General features: G+C 53.7%; 3 protein-coding genes across 6 annotated transcripts in view; 2 read left to right on the top strand and 1 right to left on the bottom strand.

The window, feature by feature from the left end:
* AAMP (angio associated migratory cell protein) overlaps window positions 1-23,687 on the bottom strand; it is a 205,728-nt gene that overhangs the window by 149,899 nt on the left and 32,142 nt on the right. The gene's annotated exons all lie outside the window — the stretch shown is intronic.
* Window positions 1,695-7,891, top strand: CTDSP1 (CTD small phosphatase 1). Of its 4 annotated transcripts, none has more exons than XM_050751304.1 (7): window positions 1,695-2,128; window positions 3,537-3,685; window positions 4,081-4,182; window positions 4,316-4,372; window positions 4,993-5,085; window positions 5,190-5,375; window positions 6,255-7,891. In XM_050751304.1, exons 1-7 carry the CDS (start codon window positions 2,062-2,064, stop codon window positions 6,381-6,383), a joined length of 783 nt encoding a protein of 260 aa, XP_050607261.1. In that variant the 5' UTR covers window positions 1,695-2,061; the 3' UTR covers window positions 6,384-7,891. The 4 variants fall into 4 exon arrangements, with proteins under 4 accessions (XP_050607261.1, XP_050607260.1, XP_050607259.1 ...); XM_050751303.1 differs by having other exon boundaries at window positions 4,078-4,182; XM_050751302.1 differs by lacking the exon at window positions 1,695-2,128 and having other exon boundaries at window positions 3,189-3,685.
* Window positions 22,160-23,687, top strand: part of VIL1 (villin 1) — a 32,657-nt gene continuing 31,129 nt past the window's right edge. Inside the window, exon 1 of the mRNA XM_050751262.1 lies at window positions 22,160-22,236. The gene's annotated coding sequence lies outside the window, so the exon portion shown is untranslated. The remainder of the gene's footprint in view (window positions 22,237-23,687) is intronic.

Here is a 23,687-nt window from a genome sequence, read left to right as displayed (position 1 = left end):
TGGGAATGGTGGGTGGGGGGACAGCCGGCCAGGTTCCAGCCCCCTTCACAGAGGGAGAGGAAGGCGCGCCACCCAACCCAGGCCAAGGGCGAGGCCACGACTCCACTCGGTCCCTCGCCACACGCTTCCTTTTGGGGTCATGAGGGCCCCGCATCCGGAGATAAAGCTGAGGCCCCACCCAGGGGGCCGGACCGCAGGGGAGACAGATGTCCCGCTCCCAGGCTGGAATCCCGCCTTTGCCCTCGCCGGTAGACCGGGGGAACGTCGCTTCCTTTCTTGAAGCTCAGTTTCCTCATCTGTGAAATGGGATAAGGAGGCCGTTCTAAGGGGTAAATGAGGTTAGGGGGCGCAGCCAGAGCAGGCCTGGGAGAGCGCCAGCAGCGCGTGGCGATCACGGTGAAGCGCAATGGTGGCCGCCCCGTGGGCTACCCAGAAGCAGGAGGAGGGCCGAGGGAACCAGCCCGGGGGCCGGGGTATCAGTCCCCGACAGTCCCCTCCCGCCCCTGCTCCCAGCCTCAGGGCACGAAGCCGCCGCGCCTAATGGCAGGCGCCGCTCCCCTCCCTTCCCCTCCCGGCCCCCGCGCGGGGCCTCCCCTCCCCGGCTCCCCCTCGGCAGGGCCTGGCGGACGTGCGCCGCGTCGCACCCGGAGGCCGAACGGGACAGGACGCGCCCGCCCCGCCCAGCCACGGAGGCCCGCGGGAGAGCGGGGAGGGGAGGAAGTGCCGAGGCGTGTTTGTCGGGCTTGGCGTTATTAGTTTTTAAATGGTGAACTTACAGAATAGTAATGACGAGTGAAAAGACCAACCCGCAGACCCACGGCGCGCACCACGGAGGGGCTTCCCGCGAGAAGGCAGGGACCTTCGTTCCCAAGTGCCTAGCACTGCGCCACAGGCCGGGTGGAACGAGCCTTGAGGGCCTCTGGTTTGAGGTCCCCACGGTCGGGCTTTGGGCCCACCGCGTGCGGCGCCGTGCTGGGCTCCTGGGATCGGCAGCGAGTCCAGTGACCCCCACCGCACCCCCAGTAATCAAAGGGCGGCCGGCGAACGCGGGCAGGGGAGGGGACCTGGGAAGGCCCCTGGAGAAGGTGGCATTTCCTCGAGGTCGGTGGAATTTGGCTACGCGGAGAGAACAGCGCATACGAAAACTTCTCCAGGCGGGAATGCGTGGTGGCCTGTGCGCGGCGGGTGGACGTGCGGGGCCCCGCGTGGGGCCGTGGGGAGAGGTCGGCAGAGGACTTCCCAGGGCAGGGAATTGAAATTTCACGCCCTACAGACCAGGGGCACCTTGCCCAGGGGCTGCGGGGGGCGGTGACCGTCCTAGTCAAGACCGTGATTCTGAGGTTTGCACAGCTGTTTCAAGCCAGCAGCGCCTTCGCTGGCTATCGCCCTTGCGAAGTGACCTTTGCGACCACCAGACAGGAGAGAAGACCCATTTTACAGATGAGGTAGCACTATCCCCAAGTCCTCAACGAGGTAACCAAGAAGCCTCCAGTCCCGAGTCCTCAGAAAACGCAGAGGTGGAGCCGCGCCGCACTCGTGCACTCCCGGGCGTGGGCGCTCCGCGCGGGCGGGCCTTGGCCCAGGGCGCTCGGCGGCCTGGAACGGTGAGCCGGGTGCCGAGCCTGCCACGCAGCCGCAGAGGCTCAGCCCCGCCGGCGGGCGGCAGGAAGGGAGGCGACGCCCCCTGGAGCGCGGCAGGAACCCGGCCCGGCCCGCCTCCCAGTCCGCCTAGCCGCGTCGGTCCCAGAAGTGGCGAAAGCCGCAGCCGAGTCCAGGTCACGCCGAAGCCGTTGCCCTTTTAAGGGGGAGCCTTGAAACGGCGCCTGGGTTCCATGTTTGCATCCGCCTCGCGGGGAGGAAACTCCATGTTGTAACAAAGTTTCCTCCGCGCCCCCTCCCTCCCCCTCCCCCCTAGAACCTGGCTCCCCTCCCCTCCGAAGCTCGCGGGGATCCCTCCCTCCCACCCCTCCCCTCCCCCCCGCGCCCCGATTCCGGCCCCAGCCGGGGGGGAGGCCGGGCGCCCGGGCCAGAGTCCGGCCGGAGCGGAGCGCGCCCGGCCCCATGGACAGCTCGGCCGTCATTACTCAGATCAGCAAGGAGGAGGCTCGGGGCCCGCTGCGGGGCAAAGGTACCGGGGCTGCGGGGAGGGGGCCGAAGTCGGGGCGCCGTGGGAGGAGAGGAGTGGCCGGGATCTTCCCCAGAGGAGCCGCCGCCGCCGCCCCGGGCGGCCGCCTCAGCTGTGCCCGAAGCTCCCAGCCCGAGAGGGAGCGGGGAGAGAGTTTGAACTCAAAGGAGGCTCAGAGACGCGGGGCGGGGCCTGGCGCCTTTGGGGCGCTCCCGTCCGCTCGAGGTGAGGAAACTGAGGCAGGAGTAGAGAAGGAACTCCTTCGGGGGCTTCCTGGCTGGCATTGCGTGGTGCATGGGCGCCCCCCCCAGTGGCGCCAATGGGGCTGGGAGATGGGGGAGCTAAGGAGGGTGCCTAAGGGCCACCCGCTGAGACTCCGCCCCACCCCCTCCCTTGGCTGCGGTTCCGTAGGGTCTTGGTCTTGGGAGGGGGCGCCGAGGTGACAGCGGGCTAGGGAGGCTTGGAGGGATCTCCCGCCAACACACAGCCACGTTCCCACAAACTTCGCGTCACGCGTGGAGGCGCCGAGCCCCTCGGAGACACAGAGAAGACGGTCAGCACTTCCAAGAGTTGCCTGGCGCCCGCGGGGAGAGTCGTGCGCCTAGTGGGCACGCACCACCCCGCGAAGCCTAGCTGCTGCGCGCCCCCACCTCCTCGCGCGTGGCTGGGCCGGGGTGGGGGTCTGCCCGTCCTCTTCCCCGTGTGGATCTCAGGACCTGGACGCTGCCCCCAGGTCTGCCCACCCTCGCCTGGGCCTGGCTGCCCTGGAGCTGAGGGCAAGGTGGAAAGGCTAGTTGTAGGGGGCCGAAGGGGGATGGGGTGGGAGGGGTGTCTGTTAATCAGGCCGCCGCTCCTGGGCTCCAGGTCGGAGGTTTGGGCAGCGTGGGGCAAACAGATGGCCACTGGACATTGGCCCTAGTCCGAAGGACTGCACCCCTGCCTCTGGGCCCAGCCGCAGTGAGGACTTTGTACCAATGGGGGTGGAGAGGATGGAGAGAGGGCAGGGGCAGACTGCCGTGGGTCCCAGGCCCTGGCTGTCCTGGGCAGGGGTGCTCAGGTAAGGTGGGGTCAGGAGGCACCCCAGTGGGGCTGATTATTAGCAGTCATGGAGGCTGTGAGATGCAGGGAGAGAGCACCCCAGGACCTCCTTCTCCAGGCCACGCACTCCCTATGTGGGCGCCTTAATATCTGATAGGTCTCTATTTGTCAGGGACCTGCAGGAGCCTTGGAGCAGATTGTGGGGCCTTGACAGGGGCATTTCAGAGAAAGTCAGGATCTGCCTTCGTGTGTCTCCCTCGATGAAGGGGCCACGGCAAGATCCTCCCAGCTCAGGGGTTCATGCCTGGGCACACATGCAGGATTCTGCAGGCCAGTATGCACCGAGCCCCCAACTTGGGCCTCCCTACTTCAGGTGACCAGAAGTCAGCAGCTTCCCAGAAGCCCCGAAGCCGGGGCATCCTCCACTCACTCTTCTGCTGTGTCTGCCGGGATGATGGGGAGGCTCTGCCCGCCCACAGCGGGGCGCCCCTGCTTGTGGAGGAGAATGGCGCCATCCCCAAGGTGCGTGGGGGCCAGGTGGGGCCGCGTGAGCACCTGGACTAAGTATTCAGGGTTTTAGGGGAAGGGGCTCCTAACTGAGCTTTTCAGGATGGACTTGTAGACCTGCAAGGTGAAGAGCAGGTGGGTGGCAACCTCCCCTGCCAGGCCTTGCCTACTGTGGGGAGACTGAATTTTCTAAGTGGAAGCTATTTTCTACCTTGGTTTTCAGAGAGGTCTCAGAGAACCAGGAGGCCTACCCAAGCCCCAGAGCTGGCAGGGGCAAAGCTGGGAAGGGGGAAATATCTGTCCTCTGGGCCCGGGGTTCCTCTGGAGAGGTCTAGGGGGAGAAGCCTACATGGGAGGAAGGATGGGCCTGGAGAGAGGCACCCCAGCCAGCCTCGCCCTCCCTATAGCAGACCCCAGTCCAATACCTGCTCCCTGCGGCCAAGGCCCAGGACTCAGACAAGATCTGCGTGGTCATCGACCTGGACGAGACCCTGGTGCACAGCTCCTTCAAGGTGGGCCCTGCTCAACGGTCCTCAGCCTGGGTCTTGGAGGGGTCCCCCACCCTGGCCTGGGAGGGAGGTGTGTGCTGGGCCCCATGCCCTGGGGCTCCTCCTCTTAACTCCAGCAGCTCTTTTCCCCCCACAGCCAGTGAACAACGCGGACTTCATCATCCCTGTGGAGATTGATGGGGTGGTCCACCAGGTGAGGGCCAGGAAGAGGCAGTGGTGGGCTTGGCATCTGCCTCCCAGACCCTAGGTTCTTCCTACCAATCTGGAGCGCCTCGGATGGGAATTGCATACATGTGGAATGTCAGAGACCCAGAGAGGGCGTGAGACTTGCCCCAAAGTCACACAGAACCTCAGGGGCTTGTGCTGACTCCAGGCCTGCCGAGTGGGCTCCTCCTCTAGGCTCCCCCATGCTGTGCCCCCTCGCCCCACCCTGCCCGGGACCCAGTTCAAGTAATTCAGGATAGGTTGTGTGCTGTCCAGCCTGTTCTCCATTACTTGGCTCGGGGACCGGTGCCCTGCAGCCTTGGGGTGAGGGGGCTGCCCCTGGACTCCTACACTAGGCTGAGGCAGGGGAAGGGACTGGGAATTAGTGACCTCATGAGGTAGGACTGGCCAGTGGAGTAGAAGTTTTGATCGTTTTTGGGGTGGGGGTGGCAGTTTCCCAGCAGTGGTCAGGGTAGCTGGCCAAGTGGAGCCTGCAGGCCCAGCCTCCTTCCTGTGCGCCTCTGCCTCCCTGGCCCATGCCCTACCAGCCCTTGGCCACCTCCACACTGCCCCACTGGCCCGCAGCCGCCTCACTGGTCCGCCCCCCAGGTCTACGTGTTGAAGCGGCCTCATGTGGATGAGTTCCTGCAGCGAATGGGCGAGCTCTTTGAATGTGTGCTATTCACCGCCAGCCTCGCCAAGGTGAGCCCCACAGGGGTCCTGGGGCAACCGTACTCTCCCACCCACCTCCCACATGCAGCCCAATGAACCTGCAGGCCCCAGGATGACCCACCTCTTGCTCCCAGTATGCAGACCCAGTAGCTGACCTGCTGGACAAATGGGGGGCCTTCCGGGCCCGGCTGTTTCGAGAGTCCTGCGTCTTCCACCGGGGGAATTATGTGAAGGACCTGAGCCGGTTGGGCCGAGACCTGCGGCGGGTGCTCATCCTGGACAACTCGCCGGCCTCCTATGTCTTCCATCCGGACAATGCCGTGAGTGTGGGCTGGACTGGGACTGGGACAGGAGCTGAGGCCCAGGAAGGGGTCAGTCCATTCAGGCCACCTTGGCCTCCCGGATTCCCATTTGGGGGGTGGGTGCCCTCCCAGTCCTTCCTGCATTCAGTTGCCTGTGCCTGCTGCCCACTGCCCTCGTCCACCTGCCCTGCAGCCATGTGGTCCTTTCCCCTCACACACAGCAGAGCATCTGCCATGCACAGGGGCCCCAAAAGGGCAACCGAGTTTGGAAAGTTTCAACTTTTCCAACTGCCAGTTGTGACCTACTGATGGCTCACATAATTAATTTAGTGGGTCCTGATCGGGAATTTTAATAAAATGAAATCGAATAGAAAATATCCCGTCGGGTGCAGTGGCTCATGCCTGTAATCCCAGCACTTTGGGAAGCTGAGGTGAGCAGGTAGCTGAGCCCAGCAGTTCAAGACCAGCCTCGGCAACATGGTGAAACCTTATGTCTACAAAAAATACAAAAACTAGCCAGGCATGGTGATGCATGCCTGGAGTCCCAGCTATGCAGAAGGCTGAGGTAGGACTATCACTTGAGCCCTGGAGGCAGAGGCTGTGGTGAGCCAAGATTGCACCACTGAACTCCAGCCTGGGCAACAGAGCAAGACCCTGCCTCAAAAAAAAAAAAGTATCCGAGTGCTTTGCACAAATAAGGTTAAGAATTGTGAAGCTTTGGCATTGTTAGGTTTATAAATGTGTTTTTCTGGGGGTTGCTGTCAAAAAAGTTTGAACACTATGGGTGAGGGGTTTTCAGAAACTTTATGATCTGAGTAGTAGCTACATAGGGCTGACCTGGAAATTCTGCACTCAGGACCACCTGCCCCCCTCACCTTCCTACACCCACTTCCCCAGGTACCAGTGGCCTCGTGGTTTGACAACATGAGTGACACAGAGCTCCACGACCTCCTCCCCTTCTTCGAGCAACTCAGCCGCGTGGACGACGTGTACTCAGTGCTCAGGCAGCCACGGCCAGGGAGCTAGTGAGGGTGATGGGGCCAGGACCTGCCCCTGACCAATGACACCCACACCTCCTCCCAGGAAGACTGCCCAGGCCTTTGTTAGGAAAACCCACGGGCCACCGCCACACTCAGTGCCATGGGGAAGCGGGCGTCTCCCCCACCAGCCTCGCCAGGCGGTGCAGGGGCAGCAGGCTGCACTGAGGACTGTGAGCCCCAGGCCCCATGTCAGTGCCTTCGAACCTCCTCCCCCATTCTCAGGGGACCTGAGGGGCCCTGCCTGCTGCTCCCTTTTTCTGTCTGTGTCCATGCTGCCATGTTTCTCTGCTGCCAAATCGGGCCCCTTGGCCCCTTCCGGTTCTGCTTCCTGGAGGCAGGGTTCCTGCCTTGGACCCCCAGTCTGGGAATGGTGAACATCAAGTGCCTTGCATAGAGCCCCCTCTTCCCCGCCCAGCTTTCCCAGGGGCACAGCTCTAGGCTGGGAGGGGAGAACCAGCCCCTCCCCCTGCCCCACCTCCTCTCTTGGGACTGAGAGGGCCCCTACCAACCTCTGCCTCTGCCTTGGAGGGAGGGGAGAAGGTCTGTTACCACTGGGGAAGGCAGCAGGAGTCTGTCCTTCAGGCCCCACAGTACAGCTTCTCCAGGGCCAACAGCTGAGGGCTGCTCCCTGCATCATCCAAGCAACGACCTCAGACTTTTGCCTTAACCAGCCCTGGGGCTTGGCTCCCCCAGCTCTGAGTGTGGGGGCATAGGCAAGACCCCCCTTGTGGTGCCATATAAATATGTACATGTGTATATAGATTTTTAGGGGAAGGAGAGAGGGAAGGGTCAGGGTAGAGACACCCCTCCCTTGCCCCTTTCCTGGGCCCAGACGTTGGGGGGAGGGAGGGAAAGGATTTTTACATTTTTTAAACTATTTTCTGAATGGAACAAGCTGGGCCAAGGGGCCCCAGGCCCTGTTCTCTGTCCCTCACATCCCTTTGCTCCGTTCATTCATTCAAAAAAGCATTTCTTGAGCACCTTCTGTGCCCAGCATTATGCTAGGCACACCAGCTAAGTGTGTGTGGGGGGGGGTCTCTACGCCAGCTCATCAGTGCCTCTTCACCCACCCGACTTCACCGGTGCCTTTGCGGGATCTGTAGGAGGTGGGACCTTTTGTGGGGTTTGGGGATCTCCAGGGAGCCCGACCAAGCTGTCCCCCTCCCCTGTGCCAACCCATCCCCTACAGCCCCCTGCTGGCTGGGGGCAGCTCCCAGGATATCCTGCCTTCCGACTCTTGTTTCTGAAGCCCCTCCTCCTAACATGGCAATTCCGGAGGTCAAGGCCTTGGGCTCTCCCCAGGGTCTAACGGTTAAGGGGACCCACATACCAGTGCCAAGGGGGATGTCAAATGGTGATGTCGTTGTGCCCCCTTACCCCAGAGCAGGTGGGGGGGCGAGTATGGTTGGCCTGCATCAGGTGGCCTTCCCATTTAAGTGCCTTCTCTTTGACAGAGCCCCAGTGTAATGAGAACTAAAGAGAAAGCCAGACCCCCATCTTGTTTCTGTGGTTATTGCGGGGTACTTAAGCAAGTGGGGTGTGGGCCTTGCACCTGCCGTGGGACCCCCGCTTCAGCACACCTGGAGGGGCTGCCCGTCCCTCGACACTTCAGGTGGGAATGGGCAGCGTCAGAGCACAAATTTGAGCCTCCAGGCTGTGTTCTTCTACCTCTCCCCGCCTCGGGGATGTGGTCTGCAAAATGGAGATGTACCCTCTTGGCAGGACTAATTAAATGCCTGGACACACAACGGGATACTGCTAGCTGGTAAGCAAAATTCGAAGGCCTGGGGAGGGGCAGCCCTGGAATGCGGCGGGGAAGGGGGCGCGGCCTCTGCCCTGGAGCGGCAGGGGCAGGGCTTGTGCGGCCCCGAAGGCAGAGGCGGGGAGCGGGGCGAGGCTCGGGGTGGAAGCTCCAGCGGCAGAACTTGTTGGCTTGGGTGCGGCGGGCTTCGGCGCCTAGCTCTGCGGGGCAACCTGGGTGGGGTCGGCGCCGGGGCTCGGCCCGCCCCGCCCCTCTGCGGCTTCTGAGCTGCCATTGGCCGCGCCCCCGCCCCACTTCCCGCCCCGCCCTGCGTCCCGGAGGCACTTCCTTTGCGAAAGCGCGCGGCCCCAGGCCCGGGCAGGAAATGCCCTCCCGCCCTCCGCAGCCGGCCTTTGCCTGCTTCCCTCGCCAGCCGCTAGAGGCCTCCCTGTCCTCGCGGACGCTGGAGCTCGCCGGGGGCTGGAAAGATGGGGCCAGCCTCACTCGCCCCTTTCCCAGGGGTGGGGCGTTTCTGGAGCCGCCACTGCACACACCCAGGGAAGAAGGGGGAAGTGCCTCTCTCAAGTGTTGGTGCCTGCGCCCCTGCTCCACCTCCCTGTCCCGTCTGCTCAACACCTTACCTCGTGAATCCAGCCCCCAGACTGCCTCTTGGTGCCCCAGACGCTGATCGGTCCCCAAGTCTGTGTGACGAGGAGTCAGCGCTGTGTGAAACCGTCCTTTGTCCTCCTTCCACTGCTTTTCTCTGGTAGAAAAGATCCAATAAGCACCTACCTGAAGAAACCTGCAGTTACCCTAGTCTCAGTTTTGGCCTGGGCTGGATCACAAGAGCCCTTGGCTAGATAAATACCCAGTCCTCTCCGGTCTCTGCCCTCATCCTCCGGTCCTGCTCTTATTTTCTGCTCTCCATGCAAACACTGATCCTCCCAGATTTGCATCGCAGAGACCAGATAAACACGCAAAGGAGCTCCAGACTTTGAGACCACAGTGAGCCTTCCCCTCCACCACCACCTACCTACACACCCTCTAGCCACATGAAGTTCAAGTCAATCACATGTATCAGGTGCGTACTGTGTGCCAGGCACCGTGCCAGGACCAGGCTATGCCTCTGCTCTCAGGGAACTCACACCGTAGGGTGGAGAGAAAGAAACGTGAACAGATGATCACTGCAATTCTGCAAATGCAGCACGGGAGAACCGTGGAAGGCGAGTGAGGACAGAGGACACCTAGCCCTATTTGGGCAGCCCTGGAGGATTGGAAAACACTCCCTGGAGGAGCGAGGCTCAGAGGAGTTTGGAAATGAGGAAATGAGGCCGCAGAATGCAGGATTGGATAGATTATGCAGATCTATGGCCAGACCATGGGAGTGGCCTTTTTTTTTTTTTTTTTTTTTTTTTTTTTTGAGACAAGATCTCTATCTCCCAGGCTGGTGTGGGAAGGCATGATCGTGGCTCACTGCAGCCTCGACCTCCTGGGCTCAAGCCATCCTCCCACTTCAGCCTGTGGGAGTATCTGGGACTACAGGCATGCACCACCAAGCCTGGCTAATTTTTATTTTTATTTTGTAGAGATGGGTTCTTACTATTTTGTCCAGGCTGGTCTGGAACTTCTAGGCTCAAGCGATCCTCCCACCTCAGCCTCTGAAAGTCCTGGGATTGCAGGTGTGAGCCACCGCACCTGGCTGGGAGTAGCCTTTTTCTTGCAGGCAGAGGGTGCCTTTGAGGAACCCTGAGCAAGAGTGAGCTGTGCTGAAACCTGGCAGCTGCATGTTGGAAGCTAAATTAGGCGTACGAGGATACAAGATACTATTGGGAGACCACAGGCATGGTCCCAAAGATGGAGGATTAAGACCTGAACTGAGGCAGAATGAAGAGGAAAGGAAGGGGCCAGGTGCGGTGGCTCACACCTGTAATCCCAACACTTTGGGAGGCCAAGGCGGGCAGATGGCCTGAGCTCGGGAGTTCAAAACCAGCCTGGGCAAAATGGCGAAACCCTATCTCTACTAAAAAAAAAAAAAAAAAAAAAAAAAAAAAAAAATTAGCCGGGCATGGTGGCAGGCGCCTGTAATCCCAGCTACTCAGGAGGCTGAGGCAGGAGAATCACTTGAACCCATGAGGCAGAGCTTGCAGTGAGCCGAGATCACACCACTGTACTCCAGCCTGGGTGACAGAGCAAGACTGTCTCAAAAAAAAAAAAAAAAAAAGAGGAAAGGAAGGAGAGATGGATGTGACATAGGAGATAACTTGGCAGGAAGAGGTAGCTAGCTGGCCCTGGAGGCAGGAGTGGAGGACGTGGAGGAAGGTGACATCTTCTGGCTTTGGAGATGTCAGATGTGAAAATGTCTCTACTAGAGCCAGGTGTGGGGCAGAGATTCCCTGTTTGCTTGTAACACACACACACATACACACACACACACAATCACTCAAGAAGATGTAGGGAAACAGGCCTGTAAACGGGTGCAATCTCCTTGGAGAGTGATTTGAGAATATCCATATATATATACACACACACACACACACACACACACACACACACATATATATATATACACACACACACACACACATATATATATATATATATTTTGTTGTTGTTGTTGTTGTTGTTCTCTTCTGAGACAGAGTCTCGCTCAGTCGCCCAGACTGGAGAGCAATGACCTCTGTTCACTGCAACCTCCACCACGTGGGTTCAAGCGATTCTCCTGCCTCAGCCTCCTGAGTAGCTGGGACTACAGGTGTCCACCATCACACCTGGCTAATTTTTTGTATTTTTAGTAGAGACAAGGTTTCACCATGTTGGCCAGGCTGGTCTCAAACTCAAACCTGACCTTGTGATCCACCCGCCTTGGCCTCCCAAAGCACTGGGATAATGGGTGTGAGCCACCGCACCTGGCCAAAAAAAATTTTTTTTTTTTGAGACAGAGTCTTACTCTGTCGCCCAGGCTGCAGTGCAGTGGCTTGATCTCGGCTCACTGCAAGCTCCGCCTCCCGGGTTCACGCCATTCTCCCGCCTCAGCCTCCTGAGTAGCTGGGACTACAGGCACCTGCCACCACGCCCTGCTGATTGTATTTTTAGTAGAGACAGGGTTTCACCATTCACAGGATGGTCTCGATCTCCTGACCTTGTGATCCGCCCGCCTTGGCCTCCCAAAGTGCTGGGATCACAGGCGTGAGCCACCATGCCCAGCCCAAAAATATTTTTAAAAATGCAGACAACTTTTTTTTTTTTTGGACGGGGTCTCACAGGCTGGAGTGCAATGGCACCATCTCGGCTCACTGCAAGCTCCGCCTCCCAGGTTTACGCCATTCTCCTGCCTCAGCCTCCCGAGTAGCTGGGACTACAGGTGCCCACCACTGCGCCCGGCTTATTTTTTGTAGTTTTAGTAGAGATGGAGTTTCACCATGTTAACCAGGATGGTCTCGCTCTCCTGACCTCGTAATCCGCCTGCCTCGGCCTCCCAACGTGCTGGGATTACAGGCATGCGCCACCGTGCCTGGCCCATTGTGTCATTTTAAAAAATTTGTTTTATTTAAAAAAAAATAGGTACAGGCGCGGTAGCGCATGCCTGTAATCCCAGCACTTTGGGAGGCTGAGGCGGGTGGAACACCTGAAGTCAGGAGTTCAAGACCAGCCTGACTAACATGGTGAAACCCTGTCTCTCCTAAATACAAAAAAAAAAAAAAAATTAGCTGAGCGTGGTGGCACATACCTATAATCCCAGCTACTTTGGGAGGCTGAGGCAGGAGAATCGCTTGAAACCGGGTAGCGGAGGTTGCAGTGAGCCAAGATCCTGCCATTGCACTCCAGCCTGGGCAACAAGAGCAAAACACTGTCACAAAACAAAACAGAAGAGAACAGAACAAAATAAAATGAGAATGGGTCTCACTATGTTGCCCAGGCTGGTCTCGAACTCCTGGGCTCAAGTGATCCACCCACCTCAGCCTCCTAAAGTGTGGTAATTAGTCTTGAGCCACTGCTCAGCCCATTGTATCATTTGTAACAGCGAAACACTTAAAATAATCTAAGTGTCCACCAATAAAGGACTGGTTAAATACATTTTGTTATTGAATACCATGTAGTCATGAAAACTGTGAGGAGGAACTATACAAGCTGATATAGAATGATCTCCAAGAGATACTGTTTTTTTTTTGTTTGTTTTTTTTTTTTTGAGACAGAGTCTCACTTTTTCACCCAGGCTGGAGTGCAGTGGCGCAGTCTCGGCTCACTGCAAGCTCCGCCTCCCAGGTTCACGCCATTCTCCTGCCTCAGCCTCCTGTGTAGCTGGGACTACAGGCGCCCGCCACCGCACCTGGCTAATTTTTTGTATTTTTAGTAGAGACGGGGTTTCACCGTGTTAGCCAGGATGGTCTCGATCTCCTGACCTTGTGATCTGCCCATCTCAGCCTCCCAAAGTGCTGGGATTACAGGTGTGAGCCACCGTGCCCGGCCCCAAGAGATACTGTTAAATGAAACAAGGCAAGATTCATAACAATGATGGTGTATTCCTATGAAGGCAAAATATAAAAATAGACACAAATATAAATATATACTTTCACTTACTCTGAGAAGATAATTGTGGCTAATCCTGGGGAGTGAGGCTGGGGGAATGAGATTCATCTAATGTATAAGAGACACATTTTGTTACATTTCTGTTTGTAATTTGAATTATTTTACCAGGTACATTTATTAAATTTTATTTTATTTATTTATTTATTTATTTTTGAGACAGAGTTTCACTCTTGTTGCCCAGGCTGGAGTGCAATGGTGCAATCTTGGCTCACTGCAACTTCTGCGTCCTGTGTTCAAGTGATTCTCCTGCCTCAGCCTCCAGAGTACTGGGATTACAGGCACCTGACACCACGCCCAGCTAACTTTTTGTATTTTTAGTGGAGGCGGGGTTTCACCATGTTGGCCAGGCTGGTCTCGAACTCCCGACCTCAGGTGACCTGCCTGCCTTGGCCTCCCAAAGTGCTGGGATTACAGACATGAGCCACCGTGCTCCACCTTATTCAATTTTAAAAATAAAAATAGGCTGGGCATGGTGGCTCACACCTGTAATTCCAGCACTTTGGGAGGCCGAGGCAGGTGGATCACAAGAAGAATGACTTGAACCTGGGAGATAGAGCAGAGCCAAGATCATGCCACTGCACTCCATACCGGGCAACAGAGCGAGTCTCTGTCTTAAAATAAATAAATAAATAATAAAAATAGTTCAAATTTAAAACACACTTAGCTTCCTAAATATAATAGCAAAGATAGAAATAATAAATTCTGCCAGGCACGGTGGCTCACCCCTGTAATCCCAGCACTTTGGGAGGCCGAGGTGGGCCGATCACTTGAGGTCGGGAGTTTGAGACCAGCCTGGCCAACATGGTGAAACCCCATCTCTACTAAAAATACAAAAATTAGCTGGGGATTGTGGCACACGTCTGTAATCCCAGCTACTTAGGAATTGAGGCAAGAGAACCACTCGAACCCGGGAGGCGGAAGCTGCAGTGACACACCACTGCACTCCAGCCTGAGTGACAGAGTAAGACTTTGTCTCAAAAAAAAAAAAAAAGAAAGAAAGAAATCATAAGTTCCATTTCCATTTCTTTCCTTTAAATATTCATTGCATGCCTACTATGCACCAGGTTCTTGAGTGTAGCAGGGAGTAAATCACTGGGGTGGGGGAGGGGGAGGGATGGGTAACAGACATAAAAAGTAAGCCGGGTGCAGTGGCTCCTGCCTGTAATCCCAGCACTTTGGGAGGCCCAGGTGGGCAGATTGCTTGAGCCCAGGAGTTCCATTCCAGCCTGGGCAACATGGCAAAACCCCATCTCTACAAAAAGTACAAAAAAATTAGCCGGAGGTAGTGGTGAGAGCCTATAGTCCCAGCTATTCTGGAGGCTGAGGTGGGAGGATTCCTTGAACCCAGGAGGTCGAGGCTGTAGTGAGCCCTGATTGCACCACTGCACTCCAGCTTGGACAACAGAGTGAGACCTTGTCTGAAAAACAAAAATAAAAAGTAATACTTCACTGTAAGATGAAGGAAAAGTTATTTAAAAATGAGTTATTATAAAAGAAGTAGAAAGTGGTAAGTAAAAAATCAAAAACTTGGCCGGGCGTGGTGGCTCAAGCCTGTAATCCCAGCACTTTGGGAGGCCGAGACGGGCGGATCACAAGGTCAGGAGATGGAGACCATCCTGGCTAACACGGTGAAACCCCATCTCTACTAAAAAATACAAAAAACTAGCCGGGCGAGGTGGCGGGCGCCTGTAGTCCCAGCTACTTGGGAAGCTGAGGCAGGAGGATGGCGTAAACCTGGGAGGCGGAGCTTGCAGTGAGCTGAGATCCGGCCACTGCTCTCCAGCCTGGGCAACAGAGCGAGACTCCGTCTCAAAAAAAAAAAAAAAAAAAAATCAAAAACTTGTGCTGCCAAATTGTCACCCCAAGACGACTTCTTTTTTGTTTTTCTTTTTTTTTTTCTTTTCTTTTCTTTTTTTTTTTTTTTTGAGACAGGGTCTCACTCTGTTGCCCAGTCTGGAGTGCAGTGGCACAGTCTCAGCTTAATACAACTTCCACCTCCCAGGTTCAAGCAATTTTCCTGGCCTCAGCCTCTCGAATAGCTGGGACTACAGGCACCTGCCACAACCATGGCTAATTTTTGTATTTTTAGTAGAGACAGGGTTTCACCATGTTGGCCAGGCTAGTCTTGAACTCCTGGCCTCAAGTAATCCACCTGCCTTGGCCTCCCAAAGTGCTGGGATTACAAGCATGAGCCACCGTGCCCAGCATTGTGTTTTTTTGTTTTTGTTTTTGAGATGGAGTCTCTCTGTTGCCCAGGCTGGAGTGCAGTGGTACAATCTTGGCTCACTGCAGCTTCCGTCTCCCAGGTTCAATAGATTCTCGTGCCTCAGCCTCCTGAGTAGCTGGGACTACAGGTGCACACCACCGTGCCTGGCTAATTTTTGTATTTTTAGTAGAGACGAGGTTTCACCATGTTGGCCAGGCTGCTGTCAAACTCCTGACTTCAAGTGATCCACCCACCTCAGCCTCCCAAAGTTCTGGGATTACAGGTGTGAACCACTGCACTCAGCACCAAGATGACTTCTAATTGTAAAGGGGGAGCTGTGCCTTTCCAATACAGAAAGGTATATGTGGACATGGGTAGTTTGGCAATCTAAAACAACAACAACAAACATAAGGGTATCTGCCTGACATTGCTGTAACCAAGGGATTCACCTTCACAACACTCATGCAAGGATGACTTGACATTATATATTCCTTCTGATGCCATGCAAAGTCATTACCTTTGACCATGATACTGAAAGAATGGTTCAACTGGGAAAATCACCTGAGAAGGCAAAATCACCTGGGAACTTGCTAGTAATGCAGAATCTCAGCTCCCCTCCCTACCAGTTCTATTGAATCAGAATATGTACTTTACAAAGATTTTCAGGTGATTCTTAATGACATTACAGTTTGAGAAACACTGTCCTTGAAGTATTCTTGAAAAAAGAGTTTAGGCTGGGCGCAGTGGCTCACACCTATAATCCCAGCACTTTGGGAGGCCGAGGAGGGCGGATAACCTGAGGTCGGGAGTTTGTGACCAGCCCAGCCAACATGGTAAAACTCTGTCTCTACTAAAATTATCAAAAATTAGCCAGGTGTGGTGGCAGGCGTCTGTAATCCCAGCTACTCTGGAAGCTGAGGCAGGAGAATCACTTGAGCCCAGGAGGCAGAGACTGCAATGAGCTGAGATAGTGCTACTGCCCTCCAGCCTGGGTGACTGAGCAAGACTCTGTCTCAAAAAGAAAAAAAAGTTTAACCAGGACCTACTAGATGCACTTTCAGTTTGTGGGAAGTGCAGAAGGAAATGTAACAAATTAGATAATACCATAAGGAAAGGCTCAGTTCCACAACGTGAACATTCTACAAGGCAACTGTCTTTGACTCAGGTAAGTCAATGTCATGGGGGGAAAACGTGAAAGAACTCTTCTAGATTAAAAAATACTGAAGACAAAATGTTCAGCATATACTACGTTTAAAAAATACTGTAGACAAAAGGCTGGCGTGGTGGCTCATGCCTGCAATCCCAGTACTTTGGGAGGCTGAGGCAGGTGGATCACCTGAGGTCAGGAGTTCGAGACCAGCCTTGCCAACATGGTGAAACCTCATATCTACTAAAAATGCAAAAAATTAGCCAGTCATGGTGGCATCCCAGCTACTCGGGAGGCTGAGGCAGAAGAATCGCTTGAATCCAGGAGGCAGAGGTTGCAAGGAGCCAAGATTGCGCCACTGGACTCCAGCCTGGGTAACAGAGCAAGACTCTATCTCAAAAAATAATAAAATAAATAAATAGGCCAGGTGCGGTTACTCACGCCTGTAATCCCAACAATTTGGGAGGCTGAGGCGGGCAGATCTTGAGGTCAAGAAATCAAGACCATCCTGGCCGACATGGTGAAACTGTCTCTGCTAAAAATACAAAAATGAGCTGGGCGTGATGGCGCGTGCCTGTAGTCCCAGCTACTAGGGAGGCTGAAGCAGGAGAATCGCTTGAACCTGGGCAGCAGAGGTTGTAGTTAACCGATATCGCACCACTGCACTCCAGCCTGGCGACAGAGTGAGACTCCGTCTCAATAAATAAGTAAATAAATAAAATTTTAAAAAATAAAAATACTGTAGACAAAAGAAAAACATTGAAGAGATATAACAATAAAAGGAAATGCATGGGCTGGGTGCAGTGGCTCACACCTGTAATCCCAGCACTTTGGGAGGCCAAGGTGGACGGATCACTTGAGGTGAGGAGTTCTAGACCAGCCTGGCCAACATGATGAAACCCTGTCTCTACTGAAAATACAAAAACTAGCTGGGCATGGTGGTGCATGCCTGTAATTTCAGCTATTGTGGAGGCTGAGGCACGAAAATCACTTGAACCCGGGAGGCGAAGGCTGCAGTGAGCCGAGATCACTCTACTGCACTCCAGCCTGTGAGATATAGTCTTAATAAATAAATAAATAAAATATGATAAATGTTAATGTTTGAGTCCATGTACTATTATTTTCATTTTTCTATATGTTTGACATTTATCATAACAAAGACATTGGAAACAATTTTTAAGAACATGTTCACCAAACGATTCTCCCGGCTAAATTAAAAGGCAAACAAGAAACTAGAGACAAGTATCACATAAATGGTAGGCAAATTACCAGTCTTAAGACATTAACTCTATAAACAATACCAACAAATTAATTAAAAACTAACGAGGGGAGATATAGCTAATAAATATATTTTAAAATGGTCTCTCTCACTGGGTAATCAAAAAAACATAAATCAACACAATGACTGTTTTCTTTTTTGTCAATCAAACTGATAGAGAGCTTCGTCGATACTGTACCAGAGCACTGGGGAGAGATGGAGACTCAGCCACTTATGTATTGCAGGTGGGACTATCCATTCATGCAGCTTTTCTGGAAGGCAGTTTTCCTATTCACGTCTTTGATTCAACAATCTCACTTTTTTTTTTTTTTTTTTGAGTAAGAGTCTTGCTCTGTTGCCCAGACTGGAGTGCAGTGGCGTGATCTCGGCTCACTGCAACCTCCGCCCACTGGGTTCATGCTATTCTCCTGCCTCAGCCTCCTGAGTAGCAGGAATTACAGGCACCCGCCACCACACCCGACTACTTTTTTTTTTTTGTATTTTTAGTAGAGACGGGGTTTCACATGTTAGCCAAGATGGTCTCGATCTCCTGACCTCATGATCTGCCGGCCTCGGCCTCCCAAAGTGCTGGGATTACAGGCATGAGCCACCGTGCCCGGCCTCACTTTTTAAAATCTATCCCAAAGCGATAGTGGATGTAATCTAATGGCAAATATTTGGAAATGGGAATATTTACCACAGCATTCTTTGAGTATCAAATAATTAGATATAATTTGGAAGTCCAACAATGAGGTATTGGTTACATAAACTGTGCTGTCTAATGAATTACTATAAAACAACTGAAAAGGAAGTTGCTGGGTGCGGTGGCTTACACCTGTAATCCCAGCACTTTGGGAGGCCAACGCAGGTGGATTGCTTGGGCCCAGGAGTTTGAGAGCAGCCTGGGCAACATGGTGGAAACTCCATCTCTACCAAACAACAACAACAAAAATTAGCCAGATGTGGTGATGTGTGCCTGTGGTCCCAGCTACTTCTGAGGTGGGAGGATCACTGAGTCCAGGGAGGTCGAAGCTGCAGTGAGCCATAATCACACCAGTGCATTCCAGGCTGGGCACCACAGCAAGACTGTGTCTCCAAAAAAAAAAAAAAGAAAGAAATTGCAAAATAAGATATATCATATGACAGTTAAAAATATATGCTCACAGGCCAGGCATGGTAGCTCACACTTATAATCCCAGCACTTTGGGAGGCTGAGGTTAGGGGTTCAAGATCAGCCTGGCCAACATGGCGAAACCCCATCTCTATTAAAAATGCAAAAATTAGCTGGGCATCATGGCGGGTACCTGTAATCCCAGCTACTTGGGAGGCTGAGGCAGGATAATCACTTGAACTCAGGAGGCGGAGGTTGCAGTGAGCCGAGGTCATGCCACTGCACTCCAGCCTGGGTAACAGAGAGAGACTCTGTCTCAGAAAAAATGAAAAAAGGGCCGGGCGTGGTGGCTCATGCCTGTAATCCCAGCACTTTGGGAGGCCAAGACGGGCAGATCACTTGAGATCAGGAGTTAGAGACCAGTCTGGCTAACATAGTGAAACCCTGTCTCTACTAAAAATACAAAAATTAGCTGGTATGGTGTGGACACCTGTAATCCCAGATACTTGGGCAGGATAATCACTTGAACCCAGGAGGCAGAGGTTGCGGTGAGCCACGATTGCGCCACTGCACTCCAGCCTGGGTGACAGGGTGCGACTCCATCTCAATAAATAAATAAATACACACATGCAGACAGGTAGATACCTGTGCTGGACAATGACTTGAAAGAAATATCCCAGAACAATTCAGTGACAGTGATTTATCTGGAGAATATCTCTGTAATGAAAATATAGGTGAGTTTTTACCTTCCTTTTTCTTGTCCTTGTAATCGAGTGTATCTCTCTCTCTCTATATATATATATAATACACACACACACACACATATATATATATACTCCTTTTTATTCACAAGAAAGTGTTATTTTTTCTTTTTCATAATCTGTGACATAGAAGGCAGGATTATATATTTTTATATTTATATTTATGTATGTATATATTTTTTGAGACAGCCTCACTTCGTCACCCAGGCTGGAGGGCAGTGGCACAATCTCAGTTCACTGCAACCTCTGCCTCCCGGGTTCAAGCGATTATTGTGCTTCAGCCTCCCTAGTAGCGGGGATTACAGGTGTGCACCACCACACCCAGCAATATTTTTTTTTTTAAAAAAGAAACAAAATAGCACCTCTAGTGTTTACTCCTCTTTCCAGACAACTCATGAGCGTGTGCACACACATATACTACACACATGCCCCACCTGTGTACAAACACAGCACTCTCCCTTTATCCACCAATTCAGGTACCTCATAGTCAACCATGGTCTGAAAATACTACACGGAAAATTCCAGAAATAAACCATTCGTAAGTTTTAAATTGCACAGTATTCTCAGTACATGATGGGATCTCCCACCGCCCCACTCCATCCCACCCGAAACGTGAGTCTTCCCTTTGTCCAGTACCTCCACACGCTACACGCTCCCTGACGGGCATTTAGCAGCCGTCTCGGCTATCAGATCCCCTGTCATGGCATTGCAGGGCTTGCGTTCAAAGTAACCTTTATTGGTCTGGGCACAATGGCTCACACCTGTACTCCTAGCACTTTGGGAGGCCTAGGCGGGCGGATCACTTGAAGTTAGGAGTTTGAGACCAGCCTGGCCAACATGGTGAGACCTTGTCTCTGATAAAAATACAGGAAAAATTAGCTGGGTGTGGTGGTACGCACCTGTAGTCCAGCTACTCGGGAAGCTGAGATGGGAGAATTGCTTGAACCCAGGAGGCAGAGGTTGCAGTGAGCCAAGACCGTGCCATTGAACTTCAGCCTGGGTGAGACAGCGAGACTTCATCTCCAAAAAACAAAAATAAAAACAACCCTCTGCCCGAAGTAACCCTTATTTTACTAAATAATGCAAGAGGAGCGATGCTAGCAATTTGGGTGTGCCAAAAAGAAGCCATAAAATGTTTCCTTTAAATGAAAAGGTAATCGTTCTCAATAAGGAAAGAAAAAAAATCATCATATGCTGAGGTTGCTAAGATCTATGATAAGAATGCATCTTCTGTTCATGAAATTGTGAAGAAGGAAACAGAAATTTGTGTTAATTTTGCTGTTGTACCTCAAACTGCAAAAGTGTGGCCACAGTGCAGGATAAGCGCTTAGTGAAAATGGAAAAGGCTTCAGTTTGTGGGTGGAAGACACGAACAGAAACATGCTCCAGCTGATGGCAGCCGGGTTCAGTACAATCCGAGATTTTAAGGCATCCACTGTGGGTCCCGGAATGTATCCCCTGTTGGATAAGGGGGGACTACTGTACATTTGGTCTCCAGAACTCTTGGGAGGCTGTGATCAGAAGGAGGGACTCACCCAGCCAACTTCATGTCACCCTCCTAAATACCAGACTTCACAGGTGATAGAATTTCTGAAGTTTGGGAGGCAGCTGCCCAAGGTGCTAAGTTTGCGTGTGAAGCTGGTTTCTCAGCGAGACCCACGCCAGAGATGGCTGCACTCCTTTCCTGCCTGAGTGAGATGGATCCCCTAGGGTCAGGGATCAGACATGGAAACCTTGGCTTCTGGGAGAGGGTAGCAGAACAGAGTTCAAAGGCACTGTTTTATGGCATCTCATAAAAACTCTAGGTGGGCAGGGTGCGGTGGCTCATGCCTGTAACCCCAGCACTTTGGGAGGCCAAGGTGGGCGGATCACGAGGTCAGGAGTTCAAGACCAGCCTGGCCAACATGGTGAAACCGCGTCTCTACTAAAAATACAAAAATTAGCCAGGTGTGATGGTGGGTGGCTGTAATCCCAGCTACTCGGGAGGCTGAGGCAGGAGAATCGCTTGAACCCGGGAGGCGGAGGATGCAGTAAGACGAGATCATGCCACTGCACTCCAGCCTGGGTGACAGAGAGAGACTCCATCTCAGAAACAAAAACAAAAACAAAAACAAAAAAACAAAACAAAACAAAAAAAACACTCCAGGTGGAGCCAGTGCCTCTGGCGGTGGAGAGGAAGAGCAGTTGTGCTGACGGGGGCACTTGCTAAGTGAGGATCATGCTGAGAAGAGACCTCTAAGAGACCTCCCATCTGTTCTGGAGGGGCCCTGAGTATGAGCCCCTGCATCCCTGGGTTTGGGGCTTCTGGAACCCCAGGGTCCTGCCTCTCCTTCCCTGTGAACCATTCACCCCAGGGAAGGTGGGAGGACAGCTGAGCCTCCTTCTCTTGGTTGGTAGGGGGAAAGTTCAGGCGCCGCTGACCTTGCCTGGACAGTGCTGTCTGCCTGTGGTGAGGTCCTGGGCTTTGGGCAGAAAAGCACCCCATCCCTTGCTCACTCAGAAGCCAAGGGAGGGGCTGGGCGCAGTGGCTCACACCTGTAATCCCAGTACTTTGGGAGGTCTAGGCGGCTGGATCATTTGAGGTCAGGAGTTCAAGACCAGCCTGGCCAACATGGTGAAACCCTACCTGCTAAATATACAAAAATTAACCAGGCATGGTGGCACATGTCTGTAGTCCCAGTTACTTGGGAAGCTGAGGCAGGAGAATCACCTGGACTTGGGAGGCAGAGGTTGCAGTGAGTCGAGTTGGCACCACTGTACTCCAGCCTGATGACAGAGTGAGGCTTAAAAAAAAAAAAGCCAAGGGTGGGGCACATCAGCTCTCGTTGTCAGGCTGTCAAGGGCTCTGGGCTCCAGGGACCTGGCAGCACCTGCCTCCCCACCCCCTCACCTCTCTGGGGCCCTATCTTCCCTTATATGGTGAAGGCAGTTCCTAGGGGGTGGGGGTGGGGACAAAGGTCGCTCTTCTGCAGCCAGCTTGCCACAATTCCCTGAGATCTCCCAGGTGGCAGCTGCCTCCCCAAGACAGGTAAGGCAACCTGGTGGGAACACATGGAGACCTTAGATGGTGTGAGGGGATGGGGTCCTCTGCTTTTCTCAGGCAACTTGGGGCCTCCTGGAGCACCTTGGTATGGGCTCGAGAGGGAGGCTTGGCACTCTGGATAGTGTGAGAAGTGCTGGGAGCCCCGCGTGTCTGTCCTGGGCCTCCAGGGAGAGACTTTTGCTGGCCCTGCCCCAGGCAATGGCTCTCTCAGTCTCCTATCTGTGGCTAGCCCCATCCCACTTTGGGTGTCACCATCCCAATTGCCCTGGAACTTCTAGAGTTAAAACCAGGACAGTCCTGGGCAGACCGGGACTAGTTAGTCTCCCTGACCTCACTCCCCGAGCCCCCTCCCCACCAGCTCATCTCTTTGCCCATTTCTTCTTCATCTGGAGTGTTTTATCCTTTGTGTCACCATTCCTCTGACACTCCTGGGACCTCAGGGCCCTGCCTCCTCACTCGTAGCATATGAGCAACAGCCACAAGAAATTGAATGGGCAAAGACAGAGGCAAAGGCAGAGGCAAGGGGCTAGAGGTGGCAGGGCCTTAGGTCCTGGGCCATGCCGGGACACCTGAGCATGCACCTCTGCCCTATCTTCCCTCTACCTGGAGCTGCCCCATCAGCCTCCCCAGCCACTGTGGGCCCATTTAGCAGAACTAGGGATGGGGGCCAGGTGCAGACCAGGCTCTGAGGACACACTGGCTACTGTCTTCTTGGGACATCATCTGCTGGGGCCTCCTGCAGGCCACTGAGGGGCAGAGCCTTTGGGCTGGAGGGTTTGGGTGGGTGTCTATTCCCTCTGCTATCACAAGCCTGGGAAGCAGGAGGATGTCTTTTGTCTGAGGGGTGGGACTTTACCTTCACTGCCCCACCACATTCCTGTCTAGCTCAGAGCTGCACCACTGGGAACTAGGGGCCATGGCAGCACCCTACATACAACAGAGCCACACCTCGAGTACAACAGGGCTCAGATAAGAAAGTCAAGGTGGGCTGGGCGCAGCGGCTCATGCCTGGAATCCCAGCACTTTGGGAGGCTGAGGTGGGTGGCTCACTTGAGGTCAGGAGTTTAAGACCAGCCTGACCAACATAGCGAAACCCAGTTTCTACTAAAAATACATAATTAGCCGGGTGTGGTGGCGCACACCTATTGTCCCAGCTACCCAGGAGGCTGAGGCACGAAAATCGCTTGAACCCAGAGGCAGAGGTAACAGTGAGCCAGGATCGCACCATTGCACTCCAGCCTGGGCAACAGAGTGAGACTCTGTCTCAAAAAAAAAAAAAAAAAAAAAAAGAAAGAAACACAAGATGGCCTGGATGGCCTGCAGACAGTAGGAGCCCAAACCCCTCCAACGCCCTGGGAGGGTCCTCCTTCCATCCCACAGTTCAGCCTTTCAGCATCATGAGTATTTGTTGAGCACCTACTATGTGCTAGGAGCTG

This window comes from Macaca thibetana, chromosome 12 (genome assembly GCF_024542745.1).
Source record: "Macaca thibetana thibetana isolate TM-01 chromosome 12, ASM2454274v1, whole genome shotgun sequence".
In the NCBI taxonomy this organism is placed as follows: domain Eukaryota; kingdom Metazoa; phylum Chordata; class Mammalia; order Primates; family Cercopithecidae; genus Macaca; species Macaca thibetana.
The sequence above is the reverse complement of the archived record's forward strand: the minus strand, read 5'-3'. Positions and strand labels throughout refer to the sequence as shown.

Coding starts and splice junctions, on each gene's coding strand:
- CTDSP1 (XM_050751301.1), top strand. CDS start 3,464: ATGCCTGGGCACACATGCAGGATTCTGCAGGCCAGTATGCACCGAGCC. Junction 3,686..4,077: donor AGAATGGCGCCATCCCCAAG/GTGCGTGGGGGC, acceptor CCCTCCCTATAG/CAGACCCCAGTCCAATACCT. Junction 5,086..5,189: donor TCACCGCCAGCCTCGCCAAG/GTGAGCCCCACA, acceptor TCTTGCTCCCAG/TATGCAGACCCAGTAGCTGA.